Consider the following 21,373-nt stretch of genomic DNA (forward strand, 5'->3'; position numbering starts at 1 on the left):
TATCTATGAGCCTGCCAGCAATCAGAACAGACGGATAGCTCCTGTGTTTCTGGCTCCTGGAATGGATGTTCCTAGTTTCTGGGTTAGAATTTTATCTGATTTGAAGCTGACGTGTTTTCTTTTCGAATTAAGGCACAGCTAAGTGAATTTTCCCTGGAGGCTCCAAAAGGCAAACCTGTGGACCAGACCACGGTTGTTTTCCTCCAGAGCAGGGAACTACTGCCCCCTAGAGGACAAATACATGTATGATGGTTCAGGGAAGCTCAGGGCAGGGATGTGTTTTCTGAATGTATGCATGGTTTTTTTCTCCTTAGGGAAATAAGGCCCCTGCTTAGTCTTTAGATTGCCCAATAATTAAATTATTGTTTCTGCTGTTGTGTGAATGAAAGACATGCTCCCCGTGTAAAAGCCCAGCTGCATTGTGTTTGAATTGATATGAATTGAGGGATGGGAATGGTGAATCCAAGGTGTTGAGACCCCAATAGATTTTTCAGCTTGCTTGTTTCTGGAGGATTAATCTGGACATACTATAGATGACACAGAAATGAGTTTGACATCAAAGTACTTTTGAATTATTTAGGCCTCTGTAGATTTGTAGAAAATACGTTTATAATGTCTCTCAACCTCAGTAGATTTACTATTTGTATTGGTTTCAAGGGACCACTGAGCGCTTATATAAATCTAAGATAAAGGGAGTCAGTGTTTCCATGGGGAAAAATTAAGAAACCAAGTCACACCTCCAATACTTTAAATGTGCCAGCTCTTTATGAAAAGCCCTCCAGGATGAGAAAAAAATAAAACCTTCTAAATAGCAGGACACCATGTTTGCAAGGAGAGTTGAGCTGTAAATTGCACTCTGTGATTTATGTTAATACATTTAAATAGATTAAAAAATTAGTCTTCAAAAGGATGAATCTTTAATGGCTTTTTACTTAGAAAAAAAACCAGCTTCCAAGTGAAAAAAAAAATGAAGTTATTCAATAGAGTATTAAACCTTTGGGCAAAAGGTAAATTTTACATTCTTATAAGAATAAAACAAAATGTGTGTAAATAACCTTGGAAAAGAAACTGGGTTGTTAATACATATTTAAACACTACTCCTGCTTTCAAGTCTAAGCCCTTAATTCAGAAATTTTGGCTGGGAAATGGGAACAATCTAACTTATGGCTTCGAGGCTCCTGCTGAGTTCCAATTAAACATGAAGATCAGGACAAATGATATGCAAATTAACATAAAGCCGAAAATTGGAAGTCACAAAGATTTTACGAAACCTTCGGGACTAAGACTTGGAATCAAGGTTTAAAGAATTCCATTGCTCTGTAAAGCAAATAGAAGGAAGCCCTTGATCCCCTCTGCCAAGTGTCTTTGTGGCGCCCTGGCATCCTCCCAGGGTCTGTGAATCGTGAGGCTTCCCTTGGCTGCTCTCACACAGGACACCACCATCCAGCTTGTATTTTACTGGAGACAGATTCAGCATAGTCTTTATTTGAATTCTCTTGGGAACCCACACGCTTCCTCCTTTCCTCTCCGGAGTGCCCTCTTTCCAAAGTAACTTGAACCTTGTTTAACTATGACAAGCTGGACTCAAATCACGGACATTGCTTTTCAACTTTTTAGTTTTAGTCTCTTCAAGGGTGGTTTCCCACCTCTTTCCCACATGAAGGGAAACAGGCTACTGGCCTGCCTGAGCGTTCTGGATCCACCTTAGAAGACTTGGGATGGAAGCGCTGGGATTTCCGAGACGCCAGGGTGAAAATGTGAACCACGCCCCTGGTGGTTGAGCTGATAGTGGCAGGCTAATGAGCAAACTCGGTTCCTGTTACATCCTGGAGATCTTAAGTGTCTGGCTGAGGGCTCACTCTCCTTAATCAAACACCCTAGCACTTTCCAATCCCCACACAACGCTGCTCTGCAGGTGAGAACCCTTCTACCTTCTCCTGCACACAAACACTTCAGGCAGTGAATCTCCGGAACGTTTCTCATGTTGCCGTTTCCTAAGGAAATATCTGGAACAACTTAGTTGTTTGATTTCTAAGAGAACAGTGTTGGTGTCTGCCAAGTCAGTATCTTGTATTTTAATGAGCTCAGCCTCCCCTGCAGCACAGGCCAAGGGTGTGTCTTCCAAGGAAGGAAGGAAGGGCCTTCACTTCCCAGCTCCCTGGTGTGGACCCACTACTGATTCTGTCCCAGCAACTCGTACCCTCACCCTTGTGGAGTGTCCTCTGGATGTTGGTTTTGTTTGACTGAAAGTCTTGCCAGGATCCTAACTTGTGGACCCTTGATCTCCGTGGGTCTCTGAGAATCCTCATGCTCAGGAGGAAGAAAGCATTCTGGGTATGAATGTGCATTTCCTATGGTCCCTTTCAGTTTTAGAATTACTCTGAACATGCCAAAACCGGTTTGGCTCAGTGGATAGAGCGTCGGCCTGCGGACTGAAAGGTCCCAGGTTCGATTCCGGTCAAGGGCATGTACCTGGGTTGCGGGCACATCCCCAGTAGGAGATGTGCAGGAGGCAGCTGATCGATGTTTCTCTCTCATCGATGTTTCTAGCTCTCTATCTCTCTCCCTTCCTCTCTGTAATAAATCAATAAAATATATTAAAAAAAAAAAAAGAATTACTCTGAACAAGAGTAATAACAGAAGTCATCAGGGCCAGAGTGGGGTTGGCTAGAACAGATGAGGTTTTGTAATTAGCTGCTGTTTGTGATTTGGAATTGGGGGAGGAAGGGAAAAGAAGGAAGTTGTATCCTTCTAATATTGCCTGTTCATCGTTTATCAGATAGGGTTCTGCTTTATTTATTCCCCAGGTGTTTTGCAACAATGTGCCTTTTTCAACTAGGAGATCAACAGACATAAAATGGAACCAGTTTATTTCATCAAAGTGGTTCTTTGTGCTGAAGTTAATCATAAACCTTTAATGACCCCTGGATGCCAGATTTCTTTTTCTTTTTAATTTAGAGAGAGAGAAACATTGATCAGTGGCCTCCTGCACCCCCCCTCCTGGGGATCCACCCCGAAACCTGGTCATTTGTCCTGAAGGGGATTCGAATTGGCAACCTTTCCATGCACAAGACAATATCCAAGCCACTGGGCAACACCGGCCAGGTCTGTATGCTGGATTTAATATATATATATATATATATATATATATATATATATATATATATATATATATATATATATATTTTTTTTTTTTTTTTCAGAGAGAGGAAAGGAAGGGAGAGGGCAAGAGAGATAGAAACATCAATGATGAGAGAGAATCATTGGTCAACTGCCCCCTTCACACCTCCAACTAGGGATCAGGCCTGCAATCCAGGCATGTGCCTTAGACTGGAATCAAACCTGGGACTCTTCAGTCCCCAGGCCAATGCTCTATCCACTGAGCCAAACCAGCTAGGGCTGTATGCCAGATTTTAACTGTCAAAGAATTTAGGATTTATTGTAGCAAATTATGTGCAGACCTATGGACTCTATCCTATGAGGAGTACTAGTTTTCACTGCTTAATTAGAATAACCCCTCCTAACACTTCACCCCCTTCCTTTCCCTAGTCTATTCCCTTCCCTTGTTCCTTACCTTTGTTTTATTCTTTGACAGTGAATTACATAACCTCAGTGCCTCAATTATTAAATTGGAGAAAAATAGAACTTACCTTATAGGGTTATTATGAGGGCTAAATGACTAAACATATTAAGTGCTTACTTAGAACAATGGAGAACAATGAGTGCCTAATACATAGTAAGTACCCAATACATTAGAGTTATATTGTTATTACTATGTCAAAAAATTTCTTTATAGCTTGTGCTTTTTTTTTTTTTTTGTCTTAAGAAATACTTCCCCAGTCAATAGAGAGCTATTGTTAAAGTAAGTTGACAGGGCTTGGTGACTGCTTGGGTTTCTGGTGGGGTGGTGCAGGGAGGATTTATCTAACACAGCTCTGGTATTTCTGGCTCAATCAATCAGGGCTTCAAGAATATTTGTGAGAAGTATAAGACATGAAACTTCTCAACTGTGAAAATGCTAGCATTACATCTAATGACCTGGGAGAATTTCCTGGGCAAAGAATACAACTAGTAGTAAAATCTAGTCACAGAGAAGCAAGGTGTGATTACCAATGGTTTATTTCTTTAGATTATAACATTCATCAAGATTAAATTGCATTTTAAAGCCGGTTACTGCTGACAGTGTGTAAAAGCATTGCTTTTTAATCACAGCGAAGTGTCGAGAGACTAGGGCAGTGGTTCTCAATCTTCTGGCCCTTTAAATACAGTTCCTCATATTGTGACCCAACCATAAAAGTTATTTTTGTTGCTACTTCATAACTGTAATGTTGCTATTGTTATGAATTGTAATGTAAATATCTGATATGCAGGATGGTCTTAGGTGACCCCTGTGAAAGGGTCATTCGACCGCCAAAGGGGTCGCGACGCACAGGTTGAGAACCGCTGGACTAGGGACTTATCTCAGGTAATAAGTGCATTTGGAGACAGGAAGCATACTTTTGCGGTCAGACCCAGAAGATCCCTTAGATGTCTCGGGGGATGTGAGCACTAACATAAGCCACACACGGACCCTGCGTCCCTCCCTTCCCAATACCCCATGCAGAACCAGGCACCAGGCAGGGCAAGGTTACAGCTCAGCAGGGAGGAGCCTCAGGACCAGGAGGCCAGGCAGCAGCAGAATGAATGCAGAACTTTCTTTCATTCCTGCAATGGGAGGAAGCGAAGGAAAGGTTTGGTTTCTCTATGGTGTTTCCTAAGACATGGGCCTCCCAGACTTTTCAAGCTTCCCCCAGGATCAAAACACCACCAGTGTGAGCCCGAGGGGTTCCTTTTACTTAGCCAGCAATTAGACTCTCCTTTTGCCTTTCAGGGGCTCCTGAAATACCCAGGAATACCAGAGAGGGAGTGGACTGTGAGAACACATCCTTTTGGGTCTCTGAATTTAAGGTCACATTGAGTGGACGGAGTTCTCAGGGCTATGGGCCCCTCACCCCTCCCATCCCCACTTCTCAGGCCCCTGTGCTCCCAGCCACATGTGCCTCAGTAAGGAAGGCTTTCCCGACATGGGCCCTGCAGATCCCTGGCCACTGTGGGAGCCCCTCCATGTTTGTCTTTGTCCAATTAGGAATATGTTTCTGGATCGGGACCTCATGAACATACATCTTTTGCAGCAACATATATTCTCTAGTGTTAATACGAGTTCAGTCTTTGGGTGGGATCTGGCCTCCTCTCCTGGGGTTCTCAGCTCAGTCTGCCTGTATCTGAATGAACATCAAGCACTGCGCCTGAGATGGGAGGGCAGCACCTTTCCTCTGCAGGATTGTTTTCCTGGTTGTCCTGTTTTTTATTAGGCTTGATCCAAATTCAAAATTCTACAGGTAAAAGCTCAGTCTCCCAGTAATCATTCTCTGCAGTCCTTTTCTACTTCAAACTTTTCTCTTGTTTCCAGCAACCTTTCAGAGCATAACGACTAATTTGGTTGAAACTTGCTGGATACTCAGTCCATCTGCAGCTCATTTCCACTTCTGGCTGGACCATGGCATCTCAACAAAACCTAACTTCCTTCAGCAACAACTACTGGAGTCCTGATTCAAGCCAGGCATTACTAACAGGCCCTGGGTGCAGAGGGAGCAGGAAGACAAAGTCTCTGGCACTAAAGAGATCACCAGACTGTAAACAAATTATTAGCATAGAGATGGGGAATGTATGCCTGAGATGCATACAAGGTTCTCCATGGGGGCAAAAAAAAGAGAGTATTTGTTAAGCAATACCGATGTCCTGGGCAATAAGTTAAGAACTTCCTTAATTCTCACAGACATACTACTGAAGTATTACTATTTATATCCTCATTTTACAAATGAGGTAGTTGAAACATAGATTGCTCAGGTAACTTGTTCAAATTCACGGAACTAATGGTTGTTGAGCCTGGATTACCATTGAGGTTGACTGACCCCAGCTTATGGCATGGAGCATGGTATTTAATTTTGCCTGAGAGTATCAAGGAAGGCTTATAATTAGAAGAGATATCTGAGCTAGTGAAAGATAATTACTTTACTAAATGGATAGTGTCTTAGATTGGATGAAATATGACATGAAGTCAGAGATTTCGGCCAGGAGGAATGATAGGTTTAAATGCTAGGATACCTGAGAGCCAGAACACCTTGGGAAAGGTTGGGTAAAGTGGAGGCAACCCTTGGTGGCACTTTCTCACCCATCACAGGGCTGGACAGGTAAACAGCCTTCCAGCCACTACTGATATGTCTTCACTCATATGCCTTCACTGATGGTTTTACCATCCCTAACCTTCATCAGTCTAGGTATCATCCTGTGCATGTGGTCTACTATGTGGCCCATTGGTGCAAACTCTTCCAGTTTTTTTATTTCCTCAGCTGCAACACTATTCACCTGCTCTTCAGTCTAACCAACCACTGCTATGGAAATGTCCTCCAAACAACTCACAACCTGAAAACTATCCACACTGGAAATCTCAAGGCCCACCATCCTATTTTCTAACCATACTCCCCCTCCTCTCTTTCTCCTAGAATATCTCATAGACAACACCAGTTCCCCAGCTTCCCTTGGTCCCCACAGCCCCCTGCTCAGTTCAGGCACCCTCATCTCCTGGCAGGATTACTGCAGTGGCTGTATTGTTCTGCCTGAGAACAGGTCTCCCAACTCCCCTAAACCTTTCCTATACCCCCTGACATACTAGTTTCCAAACTTATGTTTCCTGGTGCCCAGCAGATCTTTCTGACTGTTTTGCACAGCAGGGAAGTTAAGAGCATGGCCAGACGAGGAACTGCCTGAGCTGCTCTCTATTCCAGAATATCAGCCCTGTATTTTTAGGAACCTAATACTCCTCAGCAATTGGTTGAAGGCCCCATTGTTCTCTGCCCTGGTGGCCTCTGGTAGCAGAGAACTCCCTCTTCTATTTCAGGATGTCCCACTACTCCCACCTGGGACACAGTCCCAGACTCACCTGAGCTGTTGATATAGAAGCAATTGTAGTTACTCTTAGATATTTTGGGCCTGTCAAGTGAAACGTCATTGTTATTTTGGATGACTTTCTGATATTCTTCATAGCCTGGAATTAGCACTTCCTTTTGTGATGGAATGTAAGAGAACATTTCAATTTTAACACCCGAGCAGGTTTTGATGGTAACCAGGTTTCCCTTACGATTGTCAGTAAATTTTATAGCTTCTTCTTTAGAGAGAGATGATGAGGCAACTTGGCCAAAACGTACATTTCCTTTTCCAATGTAATTACACTTTGTGTTATAGCCTCTATAAACTGTATAACAATTCGTTGGCTTGAGAAGCTGAAGAGCTCTTGTCAAATAATAATGGAAGGCTTTAAACTGAAACTTATTTGTATTTTGACGGAAGTTTCTGACAGCTTTGTTAAATTCTGTTCCAATATCTCCAGTATAGGCGACTAGAGCTATTCCATGGGAATCATTGAGTCGTTTTGAAGAGTCTATTTTGTTCTTTATTTCCTCCCATTTTGTCTTTGCCTTTTTCCATTCTGCGTTTAAATTTCTATTCACTTTAAGTTCTTCTCTTAACAGCTGGGGTGCTTTTGCCTCCATTTCTTCAGTACAGCCCACATACTGATCATCAAACGCATTTTCAGCCATCCCTAGCTCACATGAATTAGTTGGTCGTACCCGGCCGGTCACCTGTAGAGAAGAGGTAGTGTTCTTGGGCCCATTTGCAAGTACTGGATGCGCCCAGAGCCCACAGTCTGGACTTCTGGCTTAGCATGAAATCGACATGTTCCTGTCATAGCACTCATGTATGGTACACACATGAAGACAATCTTATACCGTGAGTAGTGTAAAAAGGAAAAACTAGGCTTTGTTACTCTGTTTTGTTTCCAGATATTTAAAATAATCTTTTCAGACTCATGCTCTCTAAATGGCTTTACCCTCAGACTCAACTGTGGGAACTCTATACTTTTAAAGATGTGAGGGAAAAGCCGGTCAGCAGGATCTGGGTGGAGGGGGTGATATATATTACCTGTTGTGTGAGCCATGGAGTTAGGATCAAAAAGCGAACTGCTGTGGCTAGAAGAGAAGTCATCTCCAAGTTCAAAACTAACTGCAAAAAAAATAAGATAATGAAAGTGAGGTGTGAACATTAGTTCCACTGTGAGTGTGCTGATGACTCCATCCCTACTGCAAATCTGGAAGCCCCGGTCCTACATACTCTGCTTTCTGCACAGCTAACCAGGACTTCTACCTGGGTCCTGCACACAGGGAGCAGTGAATCAGTAGGGAGTTGGTAAAGAAACAGTTAATCCTGGTCATAGGCAGAGCAGGGTGTCACTCAGATGGCCAGTGAGAAAAACAGATCCTATTTTAGTGGATCCTTCACAAGCCCTGACGTTTTACTCCCCCTAAAAAATTACTATGCGGTATAACTTTTCTCTCTTGGGCTGTGTCCAGCATGGTAGAGAGCAGATGCGTCCTGAGTAGGGTTGGTTGGGGATTGAGATAAGGACACTAAAGAGACAGACACAAACACTTTAAGTAAAGCTGGGCCAGGTGGGACACTGCCCATAGATGGAGAGAAGTGGCCCAGAGCTAGTGCAGTGTGTGCATTATCTACAGCATGAGACCAGGAAATTTTACTAGATTTTAAGACAAAGGAAATTATACGAAATCATGGTTAAAGATCAAGCTGCAATTCTTCATTCTTGTGGCTTCTTTGTAATTGTCACTTCTGACTGAGCCCGGATAATTGTGTCCGTTCCTGGCGCCTGGCTGAACTTAGATAATGAAACCCACCCCTGGCGCCTGAGCTAAAGGTCAGGCTGACCACACACCTGCCTCTGGCAAGGTGTTTCCAGGATGTGGCTCTGCTGACAATCAGCTCATGTGCTCTCTACAATGAGTCCTTTCACAAATGTGTCAGTTGTGTGTGTGTTTTTAAGATCGTCTCAAAGTTTTGTTTATCTGGGGCTCAAACTTAAGTCAATACTTCTGAACATCTCTCAATGTTGTCAGCTTTTACTTCTATCAGGGGAGCTAACATGCATGGAAGCTTTCAGAGGTTCTTGGTTTGAAGGAAAGGTAGAAGTTGGTGTGGGGAAGGGGGGAAATAAGTATATTCCTGTTCTGACCTGAAGATCTAGGCTTGACTAACCATAGGAAGCAGGAGAGCCCTTGTGCACAAGGGCCCATGAGACACAGGGACCAACAGTACTGTCTCAGGATTCTGGGATATAAATTGCTCAATCTAAGATTAAGGTTTTAAATTTAAGAGGGATGTATAGACAGCATGTCTGTCCTTCGATATGGTACCCTATTTGCCAGGTCTGGCCTCACCTCCCTATCTAGAATATTTATTACACAGAACTGACTTTGTGGCTTTGGCTCTTGATATAACTGCCACTATAACAATCACCACTGGCTTCAGATAGTCTTCCAGCCCCATCCAAACACCAGTCTCTCCTCAGAGCCCCTCCTGGGGTCCTCACACTCAGAGACCCTTCCCCTTCAGAGAACAAAACTGAGTTATCAGGTACCTGATTTCCTGGAGATCCTTGGTGATTTGGTCCTGGTCCGTCTTTGATAGAAGTGCCTGAGAAGGCAGTGGTCTGGCTTTTTTATTTGGGGGAGAGATGTACTTTCAGTTTCAGATTATATTTGTGGGGTTTTTTTGGTGGGGTTTTTTATGTATGTATGTGGTTTTTTGGTTTTGTTTTTTTTGCCCAGAACCCTGTGAAGGCTTTAGGAGCAGACTGCCCTACCTCAATGTGAGGGGTGGAAAAAATGACACTTAAAAACTCAAATGGCTAAAGTCAATCATGCCTGATATCTCCCCTCTCCCCACTGCAGCTTTCTTTCCCTCCCTCCCTCCCTCCCTCCCTCCCTCCCTCCCTCCCTCCCTCCCTTCCTTCCTTCCTTCCTTCCTTTCTTTCTTTTTTTTCTTTCTTCCTTCCTTCTTCCTTTCCTTCCCTTTCCTTCCCTTCCCTTCCCTTCCCTTCCCTTCCCTTCCCTTCCCTTCCCTTCCCTTCCCTTTCCTTTCCTTTCCTTCCTTCCTTTTTTTTTTTTTAGAACATCTTAAATTTTTAATCCTTTCATTACAGGCTACCTAAAACCACTTTTGATTAAGACAACTGTAGTAAGTTAGTAACTGCCACAAGCAAATGCCAGGTGGTGGCCTGTGTCAATTTTCCACAGAGTCCTGCTTTGCAGGGTTTGTGAATACACTGCTTGGAGTCTCTGCTCACACTCGCTGGAATGAATTGTGGCAGATTTTAGTCCACAGTTCGCTTTTCCGCATATTTCTTTGTAAACTTTGCAGCATTCTTACAGAATTTTTTACGGTCTTTAGAGTATTTTTCAGCTAGGTCAGCCCGAAGGGGGTGCTCAGGCTGGGGGTCATTCACCAGTGCTATGAGAGACTGGATTACTTGGTTTTTGTTGTTGGCTTCCAGCTTTCAGCACTAATTACCTGCAGGCAGACCTGTCCCTTTTCATCGATGTTGGGTTGATAGATGTTTGTTTTAAATGTAATCTTCGGTGATTTGAATGGGCATTCTGCTGGAAAGTTGATTTCCATTCTGAAGGCCCCCTTAGCATATGGAGGGTTGTCGGGAACAATAAGCCCTTGCCAAGTTAATAAATTGGCTTCATCAACCTGGACATTACTGAAGTTTTCATTCCACATTTGCAGATTTCTTCAAGCTCCTTCATCACCTCCTGCTGGCCGTTATCTTGTATCTGGTCACTTTCTTTTTTTATATATATAATAAATTTTTTATTGATTTCAAAGAGGAAGAGGGAGTGAAACACCAATGATGAGAGAGTATCATTGATGGGCTGCCTCCTGCACACCCCCTACTGGGAATTGAGGCTGCAACCCAGGCATGTGCCCTTGACCAGGATCAAACCTGGAACCCTTCAGTCTGCAGGCTGACGCTGTATCCTCTGAGCCAAACTGGTTAGGGCCCCAGAGAGGAAGGGAGAGAGAGAGAGAGGGGAAGGGAGGTAGAGAGTGCACGCCCCCCCACGAGGGATTGAGCCCACAACCCGGGCATGTGCCCTGATCAGGAATCAAACCATGACCTCCTGGTTCATAGGTCAAAGCTCAACAACTGAGCCACGCTAGCCAGGCTCCCACTCCAGCTTTCTTAAAAGTTGTCAAGAACAAATGAAAAATCTTGCCTTCTCTACAATTACAAGTAATACTGTTTATATATATGGTAAAAATGCAGATATCTTTCCATGAGGATCAATACAGGTTAATGGCTATCCCTAGTCCTAACTCAGCTGCATGGATCTCAACCTCTCTTTCCTGGAGAGAGCTAGAGGAGAAAGATTGGGTTCAAGGGTGACTTCTTCAAATGGGATAGATGTAACATCAGCCACATTAGGCCCTCATGTGACAAGGGCTCAGATATCTTGGCAGGATTCTTTGCACCATCCTTCATTCCCACTACTCTTATCCACTGAAGAAGAATCTTTATCTCTGGCCTTGCTCCATCAAAGCTATTCTATCGGAAGTGAGTGGTTTATTTCAGAAACCCGGATGTGTGCCCTGACCAGGAACTGAACCGTGACCTGGTTCATGATTCATGGGTCGGTGCTCAACCACTGAACCACACCAGAGAGACCACAATGTACATTTATAAAGAAGTTTTGGTCCTCTTTCTCTTTGACGAGGCAATGGAGCAGCCTCTCTTCAGCAGAGGCAGAGCTGAAGATCTTTGTGAAGACCTTGACCGGCAAGACCATCACCCTCAAGGTGGAGCCAGTGACACCATTGAGTGTCAAAGCTAAAACCCAAGATAGGGAGGGCATCCTGTCTGACCAGCAGAGTCTGATTTTTGTGATCAAAGAGCTGGAAGATGGCCGCACTCTCTCAGACTACACTGTTCAGAAAGAGCCCACCCTGCATGTGGTGGCATCATGGAGCCCTCCCTCTGCTAGCTCACTGAGAAGTGCAACTGTGATAACATGATCGGCCACACCCTCCCCCCACCAGCACTGTCTTCTTGGGGCTACACCAACAATCTGGGCCTCAAGAAGATTAAATAAGACCCCTCTACCACCTTCTTGGCCCCTCAGGGCAGCCTTCTGCCTGAACCCTGAGACCCTGGGGCCTCAATAAAGTTTCCCTTTCATTGACTGGAACAGGAAAAAAAAGGGGGGGGGGGAGAAGTTTTAATGTCATAGAGAGATGCTTACTTGAAAGTGAAGTGAGTAGGGTATACATTTTTATGGACCAGAGTAATAATAAGAGTAGCAGTTGCTGTTTACCGGGTGCTCTCCTAATAGCTTCACTTGTAGCAACTCTTTTTATGCTCATACAGCCTTAAAGGATTGGGACAGTTTTTGCTCCCATTTTATAGATGACAAAACAGGCGCAGAGCCCTGGCTAATTGGTTGGAGTGTCATCCTGTACACCAAAAGGTTTCCAGTTCGATTTCCAGTCAGGGCACATACCTAGGTTTTGGGTTTGATCCTCGGTCTCTCAGATCATTGTTTCTCTCTCTCTCTCTCTCTCTCTCTCTCTCTCTCTCTCTCTCTCTCTCTCAAATCAATAAAACCAACCAAACAAACAGAGGCACAGAGAAGGTGGGCCTTGCCCAGTGTCACACAATGAATACATGGGAGCAGGGGCTAGAATTCAAACCCAGGTTGTTTGGTTCCAGAGTCCATGCTTGTAACCAAAAGCAGTTAGGACAAGGCACATGATCACTTTGTGGTTATCTCTGTGAGTTAGGATTTTGTTATTTATCTTTACTTTACTACCCTTCTGCTTTCTAACCGTGAATGCCAAGTTGTTTCCCAGCCTCCAGGCCTTTTCATTCCAATAGACCAGTGGTTCTCAACCTTCCTAATGCTATGACCCTTTAATACAGTTCCTCATGTTCTGGTGACCCCCAACCATAAAATTATTTGCGTTGCTACTTCATAACTGTAATGTTGCTACTGTTATGAATCGTAATGTAAATATCGGATATGCAGGATGTATTTAGGCGACCCCTGTGAAAGGATGAGAGGATCTTATTGTGTAGCAGACCAACAGAGCAGACAGGCTGGGAGGAGGCACAGCCTAGGGGTCCCTCTCTCTGTGTTCTGATACGGATGCAGTGGAAGGTGCTAGAATCAGAGAGGTAATTCTGAATTAAAATAGTGACTTGGTAAGCTGTGCAAACTTGGACTACAACCCTCACATTCTGAGATCTGCTTTCTCTTCCATAATATTGGGTTGATGATATTACCTCACACTTACTAGAGTGCATAAGTGACGCAAAGTAGGTACTTAGTAGTTAAATGGATTTATTGAACATTTGGGGAAGAATTAAATGTGAATATTTTCAAGTTTTTAACTTCTCTGAGTCTGTTTTCTAATCTGTACCATGGGATAATAAATAAATGAATATATCTATTTTTATGGGATTCTTGTGAGAATTCAAAGAGATATTCTATACAGTGTACAGAACCCAATGACTGGCATAGAGTAAATGCTCAGTTAAGGTTAACTATGATTGTTATTGTTATGGGTAAAGCACTTTCTGCAGTGCCTGGTGCATAGCAGGTACGCCTAGATAGAAGGTGTATAGTGTTATTGACTTGGCTTGGGCTAAGTTCCACCCACTTCCTCCTAAAGCTGTGTCCTGGCCCTGGGTGCACTCCTAGGTTCCAGAGTTGGTATTGAATGGATATCACCCCATGGCTGCGATTAGCTACTGCAGCCTTGGCCTCAGATCATACCGTGCTCTAGGGTTGTTCCATCCAAACAGTAGAACACCCCTGTGCATTTCCTAAGGAGACCAGGAACAGTGGAGACTGAACAGAGGGACTAGATTTGAGAGGTAATTCAAGAAGGTATAGTCAACAGGACTTTATGATGAGTTAGGTGTCCAGGAGCAAGGAGGTGGATGTGTCTAAAGTAGTGGCTCTCAATAATCTCAGATTGTTGCACTGGCAAGCCTGATGGGCGATTTTGCCCAACAGAGGACATTTGGCAATGTCTGGAGTCATTTGTTGCAACTGGAGTTGGGGTGCTACTGGCATCTGGTGGGTAGAGACCAGGTTACTGCCAAATGTCCTACACTACACAAGGCAGCTTCCCACAATAAAGAATTACCCAACCCAAAATGTCAAGAGTGCAGAGGTCATCAATACATTCTGGTCTGGGATGATTTTCAGAGTTTTACCTGGGCATTCAGGGCATCAAGAAAAGCCGTGAAAAGCCTTCCACAGGCGCTGTTACTACCTGTACAGCTAAAGGATTAGCTAAGTCAGGAAAACCCTACCCAGGAACTAACACAGCCTATAGGATTCTCTAGTGACAGAAAGGGGCCCTGCTCCTGGCCCCACTTCCGGTTCAGGGATGGGTGCACAAAGGCATTCTGAAGTCTCAGGAAGCTGGCCCATTTAAATGTGCGCTGCCCAAGAGAAAGGCATCTAAGAAACCATGGCACTCCCTTTCCAAAATGACTTGGAGAAATATAAGAACATGGATGAAGATGAGCTTTTTGGAAAACTCTCAGAAGAGGAACTGAAACACTTGGAAAATGTTCCTGATGACCTAGATCCCAAGAGTGCCCTGCTACCAGCTGAATCCGACAGAAAGACCAGACACAGAAAGCTGCCACCGGACCGTTTGACTGTGTGCACCTCCTCATGTACCTGGAGAAGGAGGCTTTGGAACAGAAAGACAGGGAAGACTTTGTGCCTTTCACTGGAGAAAAGAAGGAGAGTCTTTATCCCCAAAGAAAACCCCGTACAAATGCGTAAAGAAGACAAAGTAACCCTTGATCCAGACCTGGAAGAAACTTCGGCCGGTGCCCCCGACACTGAACTCTACGATCTTGCAGCTGTTCTTAGAGTACACCATTTGCTCAATAACCCAAAGTCTGATGAAGAAACACCCAACACTAAAGGTGGCAAAGGGCCCGTGAGAAATGTGGTCAAAGGTGAAAAGGTCAAGCCTGTATGTGAGGAACCACCCAGCCCCACAAATGTGGAAGTAAGTCTGCAGCAGATGAAAGCCAACGATCCCAGCCTCCAAGAAGTTAATCTCAACAGCATTAAGAACATTCCAGTTCCAACCCTGAAGGAATTTGCCAAGGCTCTAGAGGCCAACACTCATGTCAAGAAGTTCAGCCTGCCTGCCACCCGCAGCAATGACCCTATGGCAACTGCTTTTGCAGATGTGCTGAAAGTAAACAAGACCTTGGAAAGTCTAAGCATACAGTCCAATTTACAATCCAATTTTAAAACTGGAGCTGGGATCCTGGCCCTGGTAGAGGCTCTAAGAGGAAAATGACACCTTGACAGAAATCAAGATTGATAACCAGAGACAGCAGTTGGGAACAGCTGTAGAGACGGAATTTGCCCAGATGCTCGAAGATAATTCAAGGACCCTCAAATTTGGATATCAGTTTACCAAGCAAGGGCCACGAACAAGGGTGGCAGCTGCCATCACAAAGAATAATGACCTGGTTCGTAAAAAACGAGTGAAGGAGACTGAAAGTAAATTTCTATGAAAGCTCTAGCCAGTTTGGCTCAGTGGATAGAGCATTAGCCTGTGGACTGAAGGGTCCCAGGTTCGATTCTGGTAAAGAGCACATGCCTGGGTTGCGGGCTTGGTCCCCAGTAGGGGGTATGCAGGAGGCAGCCAATCAATGGTTCTCTCTCATCATGAATGTTTCTATCTCTCCCTCTCCCTTCCTTTCTGAACTCAATCAAAATCTTTAAAAAAATTTCTATGAGAGGTGAAGTTTCATCATGGCGGCCATTTAAAAACAAACAAAAGCTCTTCTCCTTCCCCACCGGGACTATTTTATCAAAGGTTGTTTATTTCTGTTAACCACAAAACTAATCTTTAATTTTTATTCTTCTTTAGCACTACTTATTTATTTGGGATTTTTAAAAATACGTACAGTGTTTTATTTGCTCGTGTGCACCTCTGGCAACTTGCACCAATGGACAGAGGCAGAGCTTAGTGGGTGACAACAATTGAAAACAATTTAACCACTTTCATATTAGGTTGTCTCGCTTACATAAACTTTTTATAACCACTGATAGGCAGTTAGTATGTAAGTGTGTTTGTAACTGATTATGGTAGAGGCCTCTCTGTTTACATGCATAGCTTTGAGTTAGGCTAAATACATCACAAGTTTTCCGCTGACCACATAAGAAGCTAGTATTGCCCTGACTGGTTTGGCGCAGTGGATGGAGCGTTGGCCTGCGGACTGAGGGGTCCCGGGTTCGATTCCAGTCAGGGGCATGTACCTTGGTTGTGGGCATGTCCCCAGTGGGGGGTGTGCAGGAGGCAGCTGATTGATGTTTCTCTCTCATTGATGTTTCTAGCTCTCTGTCCCTCTCCCTTCCTCTCTGTAAAAAATCAATAAAATATATATTTAAAAAATAAAAAAAGAAGCTAGTGTTGCCAGTCTTTTACTGGGTGAGAAATGGGACCCAACTTAGCACAAATTCTCTTAGTTCCAGAAATACCACTGAATGCACATGCCCCCAGTGATCAAAGATCAGTGGGGTCATGTTCATAAAAACATTATGAGACTTTAACATAGCCTTAGTAAATAAGTATAAAATGTTTATTAGCCCACAAATAGAACTTCAAGCCAGATTGATGGGTAGCAAAATGAATTGGCACAACTACCTTTACTAATTATTCACCATAAATTCAATCTTTAACCTGACTCTGGTGGATAACTTTTTAGAAAGCTGTTTTAAAGTTTTCCAGACAGGATGGGATATTTTTGAATTTTAGTAAGAGGGAGGCTTTTAAAAAAGTACACGCCTAAATAAAACAATAATTGCAAATAAATAAATAAAGCCACAGAAGGGGAAACATTATTATAGATCATTTATTTCTTTGAGTTATATATATTTTTAATATATTTTATTGATTTTTTACAGAGAGGAAGGGAGAGGGATAGAGAGTTAGAAACATCGATGAGAGAGAAACATTGATCAGCTGCCTCCTGCACACCTCCCACTGGGGATGTGCCCCCAACCAAGGTACATGCCCTTGACCGGAATCGGACCTGGGACCTTTCAGTCCTCAGGCCGACACTCTATCCACTGAGCCAAACCGGTTAGGGTGAGTTATATTATTAATTATTATATACTAGTGGCCCAGTGCACGAAATTTGTGCACATTAAAGGGGAATTAATTAGAGGAAATATTTTAATATTGCTATTTGCCCTTTCTCTATAATAGAAATGTCAGAGATGATGCCGAAACTGGTTTGGCTCAGTGGATAGAGCGTCGGCCTGCGGACTGAAAGGTCCCGGGTTCGATTCCGGTCAAGGGCATGTACCTGGGTTGCGGGCACGTCCCCAATGGGGGATGTGCAGGAGGCAGCTGGTCGATGTTTCTCTCTCATCGATGTTTCTGACTCTCTATCTCTCTCCCTTCCTCTCTGTGGAAAATCAATAAAATATGTTAAAAAAAAAATCTCAGAGATGAAATAAAATTAGTAAAATGTATATGAAAATCTTCCTCCTGTCAGAGATTTGGGGGTGCCGCGGGACCCAGAGTCAAGTCCCTGCTCACCCACACGTGCCTCAAAATCGCGCGAGATCCAGACCTGGCCGACCCCACCTCCATCAAGCCCCACCAGGCGGGGGGCACAGCCTCAGGTCCCCCAGCCCAGCACCGGTTGGGGGGTGCGGGCTCAGGGCCACTGTCAAGCCCTGCCGGGCGGGGGCACAGCCTCAGGTCCCCCGGCGCACCCTCAGGTCCCCTGGCCCAGGGCAGGGTGCGGCCTCAGGTCCCCTGTCAAGTCCCACTGGGCGGGGGGGAGGGGGGGGGGGTCGGGGAGGGGGGGTTGCAGCCTGAGGTCCCCTGTCAAGCCCCGCCAGGTGGGGAGCACAGCCTCAGGTCTCCCAGCCTGGTACTGGGATAGGGGGTGCAGCCTGAGGTCCTGCAGCCTGGGCCAGGGCCAGGGGCGCGTCCTGAGGTCCCCCGTCAAGCCCCGCCAGGCAGGGGCGCAGCGTCAGGTCCCCCGCCCCAGGCCAGCACCACGCAGTTTCAGGTCCCTGCTGAACGCTTATTGCGGCTCATTGCGGGAGCCCCACCTCCGCTGATGGTTCAGCCATCTTGTGTTATGGGAACCCCTCCCCTGCTGTGGACGCAGCCATCTTGTGACAGCATGATGGCGTGAGGGTTAAATGTCATATTAGCTCTTTATTATATCGGATATGTATATCTTTAATACTAGTGCTGACAGTGTGTACAGCTGTTAATCACACTGAAGGACTTAGAATATATGTCATATTAGCTAGAAATTCGCAAAACAGATCACATAATCTTGTAGTACAACTCAGAAATCCGTTGGATTTCTATGTAGAAAAAAAAAGCAGTAACTGTGAACCAAGGAAAAGATTCCACTTATGCCTCCTAACATTTGGCATAACAAAGGAAGCCGTCAGACCCCCACCCTTCCCTTTTAGATAGACTCTACACTGAAGACAATGTAAAATCAGGAACCAGGTGAGGACTATTGTTCAGCAGGTCCAGGAAAGTGAACCAGGAAGACAGGACCTTCTCGTGTACCTGGGAAGGGAAGAAATGTTTCAGAACATGGGCCTCTTAGACCTTTCCAGCAACATACTTCAACCAGTAATTCAGGCAGAGGGGCTCTCAGGTCCACTCCTCTGGACTCCCAGCTGGAAACCCTCTCACCTGCCAGGAAATCCTGCAACACCTTGGACATTGTCCTTCGGTTCTTGTCCTCTCTATTGGAAGTTCCAACCTGAGAGTCTCTGATAGTTGCGCTGGCAAGCCTGATGCGCAACTTAGTCTCTCCTGCTAGGTCTTGGCTCTCCAGGCTGTAAGTCCTCAGCTCTGAGTGACTTGGCACCTTGAATGCAGCTCCCTGAAAGAGAGACCTTTCCTGTGGGGGCCTAGAGAGCCTCTGGCCATCATAGGGGTCCCTCTGTGCTTGTCTCTCTATCCCTGAATGTGTCTCTGGCTCTGACCTCATGGAAATCCTATTATTTGCAACAAATTCTTTCTCTGACCAAAGTTGTGAAATATTTGTCCTACTCATATGCTAATTGTTTTTCTGACTCTTGATGAAATCTAGCTTCTTTACCAGTGTCTGGTGGTAATCCTTACATTCAAATGTTGGGTAGCATCTCTCCTCTGCTGGCCTACTTACTTGTTCCCATTAAGGCCTGATGTGAATTTAAAAGACATTTTTTAGACTCCTTGCAAAAACTCACAGTCCCTCTAGAACTGAAAATAGTTTCTGAAACTGAAAGCTCTGAGTTTCTGTTCTTTTGTCTTTAGAATGCTTCTTCTCTTTTTCAATTGATTTCAGAGAGGAAGTGAGAGGGAGAGAGAGAGAGAGAGAGAGAAATATCAATGATGAGAGAGACTTATTGATCAGCTGCCTCCTGCATGCCCCATGCTGGGGATCAAGCCCGCAACCTGAGCATGTGCCCTGGCCAGGAATCAAACCATGACCTCCTGGTTCATAGGTTGACGCTCAACCACTGAGCCACGCTGGCCGGGCAAAAGGCTTCTATTTTTTAGAGAAATTTCAGAGCACATTTCCATGGAGATATTTCAGAATCTAATCAAATTTTTTAATGATTCTACATTTGAAATCTTGAGCTCCATCCTCTTGTTTTCTTACCATACTCCCCTCCCGCCCAGCTTTCAGGTTCTTTCTCCTAGAACAACTCATAGAGAACACCAGTTCCCTGACCTCCTTCAGTCACCACAGCACTGCTTCAGTTCAGGCACCGGCATGTTTGCCCGGGTTTTAATGCAGTAGCCACTCCATTCTGCCTGGAACCAGGTCTTCTGACGCCCCTGGCTTTCCATTGCCACACATTCTGGTATTTTTCCATAACGCATGTTCCTTGGAACCCAGCAGATCATTCTGACCTTTTTGCACAGCAGGAGGGTGAGAGCTTGGCTGGACTAGAAACTGCCCTAGCTGCTCTCTATTCCAGGATATCGGTCCTGTCTTTTTAGGAACCTAATACTCTGCAGCAGCAGGTTGAAGGACCTGTTGTTCTCTGCCCTGTGGCTTCTTCTATTTCATGAAGGCCTCACCACTCCCACCCGGAACACAGTGCCAGATTCACCTGAGCCACTGGAGAAGCAGTTGAAATTACTGTCTGTATGGCCCCTTCCCAAGCTCCACCCCGTGGGAATATGATGAAGGCCGTCTGTAAGCAGACTGTGAGAACTTGGGAGTGTGGCCAGCTCCTCAATCAAGAAACGGCCCAATAGAAACTAGATGTGAGCCTGGACTGTAAACAACTGCAGAAAAACAGCTAGCGGTTTTTTGGGGTTTGTTTTTGTGTTTGTTTTTGTTTTGCTTTTTTTAAATCCTCACTCGAGGATATTTTTCCATTGATTTTTAGAGAGAGTGGAAGAGAGAAATATCGATATGAAAGAAACACATCGATTGGTTGCCTCCTGCACGCACCCTGACCAGGGCCCTTGCAGGGAGAAGCCTGCAACCGAGGTACGTGCCCTTGACCGGAATCGAACCCTGGACCCTTTGGTCCACATATCTACGCTCTATCCACTGAGCCAAACTGGTTAGGGCTGTATGCGGAATTTTTTAAAATATATTTTTATTGATTTCAGAGAGAGAGGAAGGGAGAGGGTGAGAGAGATAGAAACATCAATGATGAGAGAGAATTATTGGTCGACAGCCACCTGCACACCTCCAACTAGGGATCAGGCCCGCAATCCAAGCATGTGCCTTAGACTGGAATCAAACCTGGGACTCTTCAGTCCGCAGGCTGACGCTCTATCCATTGAGTCAAACCAGCTAGGACTGTATGTCAGATTTTAACTGCAAAGAATTTAGGATTTATTGTAGCAAATTATGTGCAGACCTATGGACTCTATCCTATCAGGAGTACTAGTTTTCACTGCTTAATTAGAATAACCCCTCCTAACACTTCACCCCCTTCCTCTCCCTAGTCTATTCACTTGTTCCTTACCTTTGTTTTATTCTTTGACAGTGAATTACATAACCTCAGTGCCTCAAGTGTAAAATTGGAGAAAAATAGAACTTACCTTATAGGGTTATTATGAGGGCTAAGTGACTAAACATATTAAGTGCTTAAAACAATGATGAACAGCCGAAACCGGTTTGGCTCAGTGGATAGAGCGTGAGCCTGCGGACTGAAAGGTCCCAGGTTCGATTCCAGTCAAGGGCATGTACCTGGGTTGCAGGCACATCCCCAGTAGGAGGTGTGCAGGAGGCAGCTGATCGATGTTTCTCTCTCATCGATGTTTCTAACTCTCTATCTCTCTCCCTTCTTCTCTGTAAAAATCAACAAAATATATTTAAAAACAAAAACAATGTTGAACAATGAGTGCCTAATACATAGTAAGTACCCAATAC

At 44.6% G+C, this 21,373-nt stretch overlaps 1 protein-coding gene and 2 pseudogenes across 1 annotated transcript; 1 reads left to right on the plus strand and 2 right to left on the minus strand.

Annotated features, from left to right (window-relative positions):
* Positions 1-4,424: 4,424 nt before the first annotated feature.
* Positions 4,425-9,635, minus strand: LOC132242078 (T-cell ecto-ADP-ribosyltransferase 2-like). Its single transcript, XM_059710996.1, has 4 exons — positions 9,530-9,635; positions 8,020-8,100; positions 6,980-7,679; positions 4,425-4,704 (listed from the first exon to the last, which is right to left on the minus strand). Exons 2-4 carry the CDS (start codon positions 8,080-8,082, stop codon positions 4,628-4,630), a joined length of 840 nt encoding a protein of 279 aa, XP_059566979.1. The 5' UTR covers positions 8,083-8,100; positions 9,530-9,635; the 3' UTR covers positions 4,425-4,627.
* Positions 9,636-10,064: 429 nt separating this feature from the next.
* Positions 10,065-10,703, minus strand: LOC132242079 (ubiquitin-conjugating enzyme E2 L3-like; annotated as a pseudogene).
* Positions 10,704-14,426: 3,723 nt separating this feature from the next.
* Positions 14,427-15,516, plus strand: LOC132242080 (tropomodulin-2-like; annotated as a pseudogene).
* The last annotated feature ends 5,857 nt before the right edge of the window (positions 15,517-21,373 follow it).

The sequence above is a fragment of the Myotis daubentonii genome, chromosome 9 (genome assembly GCF_963259705.1).
Source record: "Myotis daubentonii chromosome 9, mMyoDau2.1, whole genome shotgun sequence".
NCBI lineage: Eukaryota > Metazoa > Chordata > Mammalia > Chiroptera > Vespertilionidae > Myotis > Myotis daubentonii.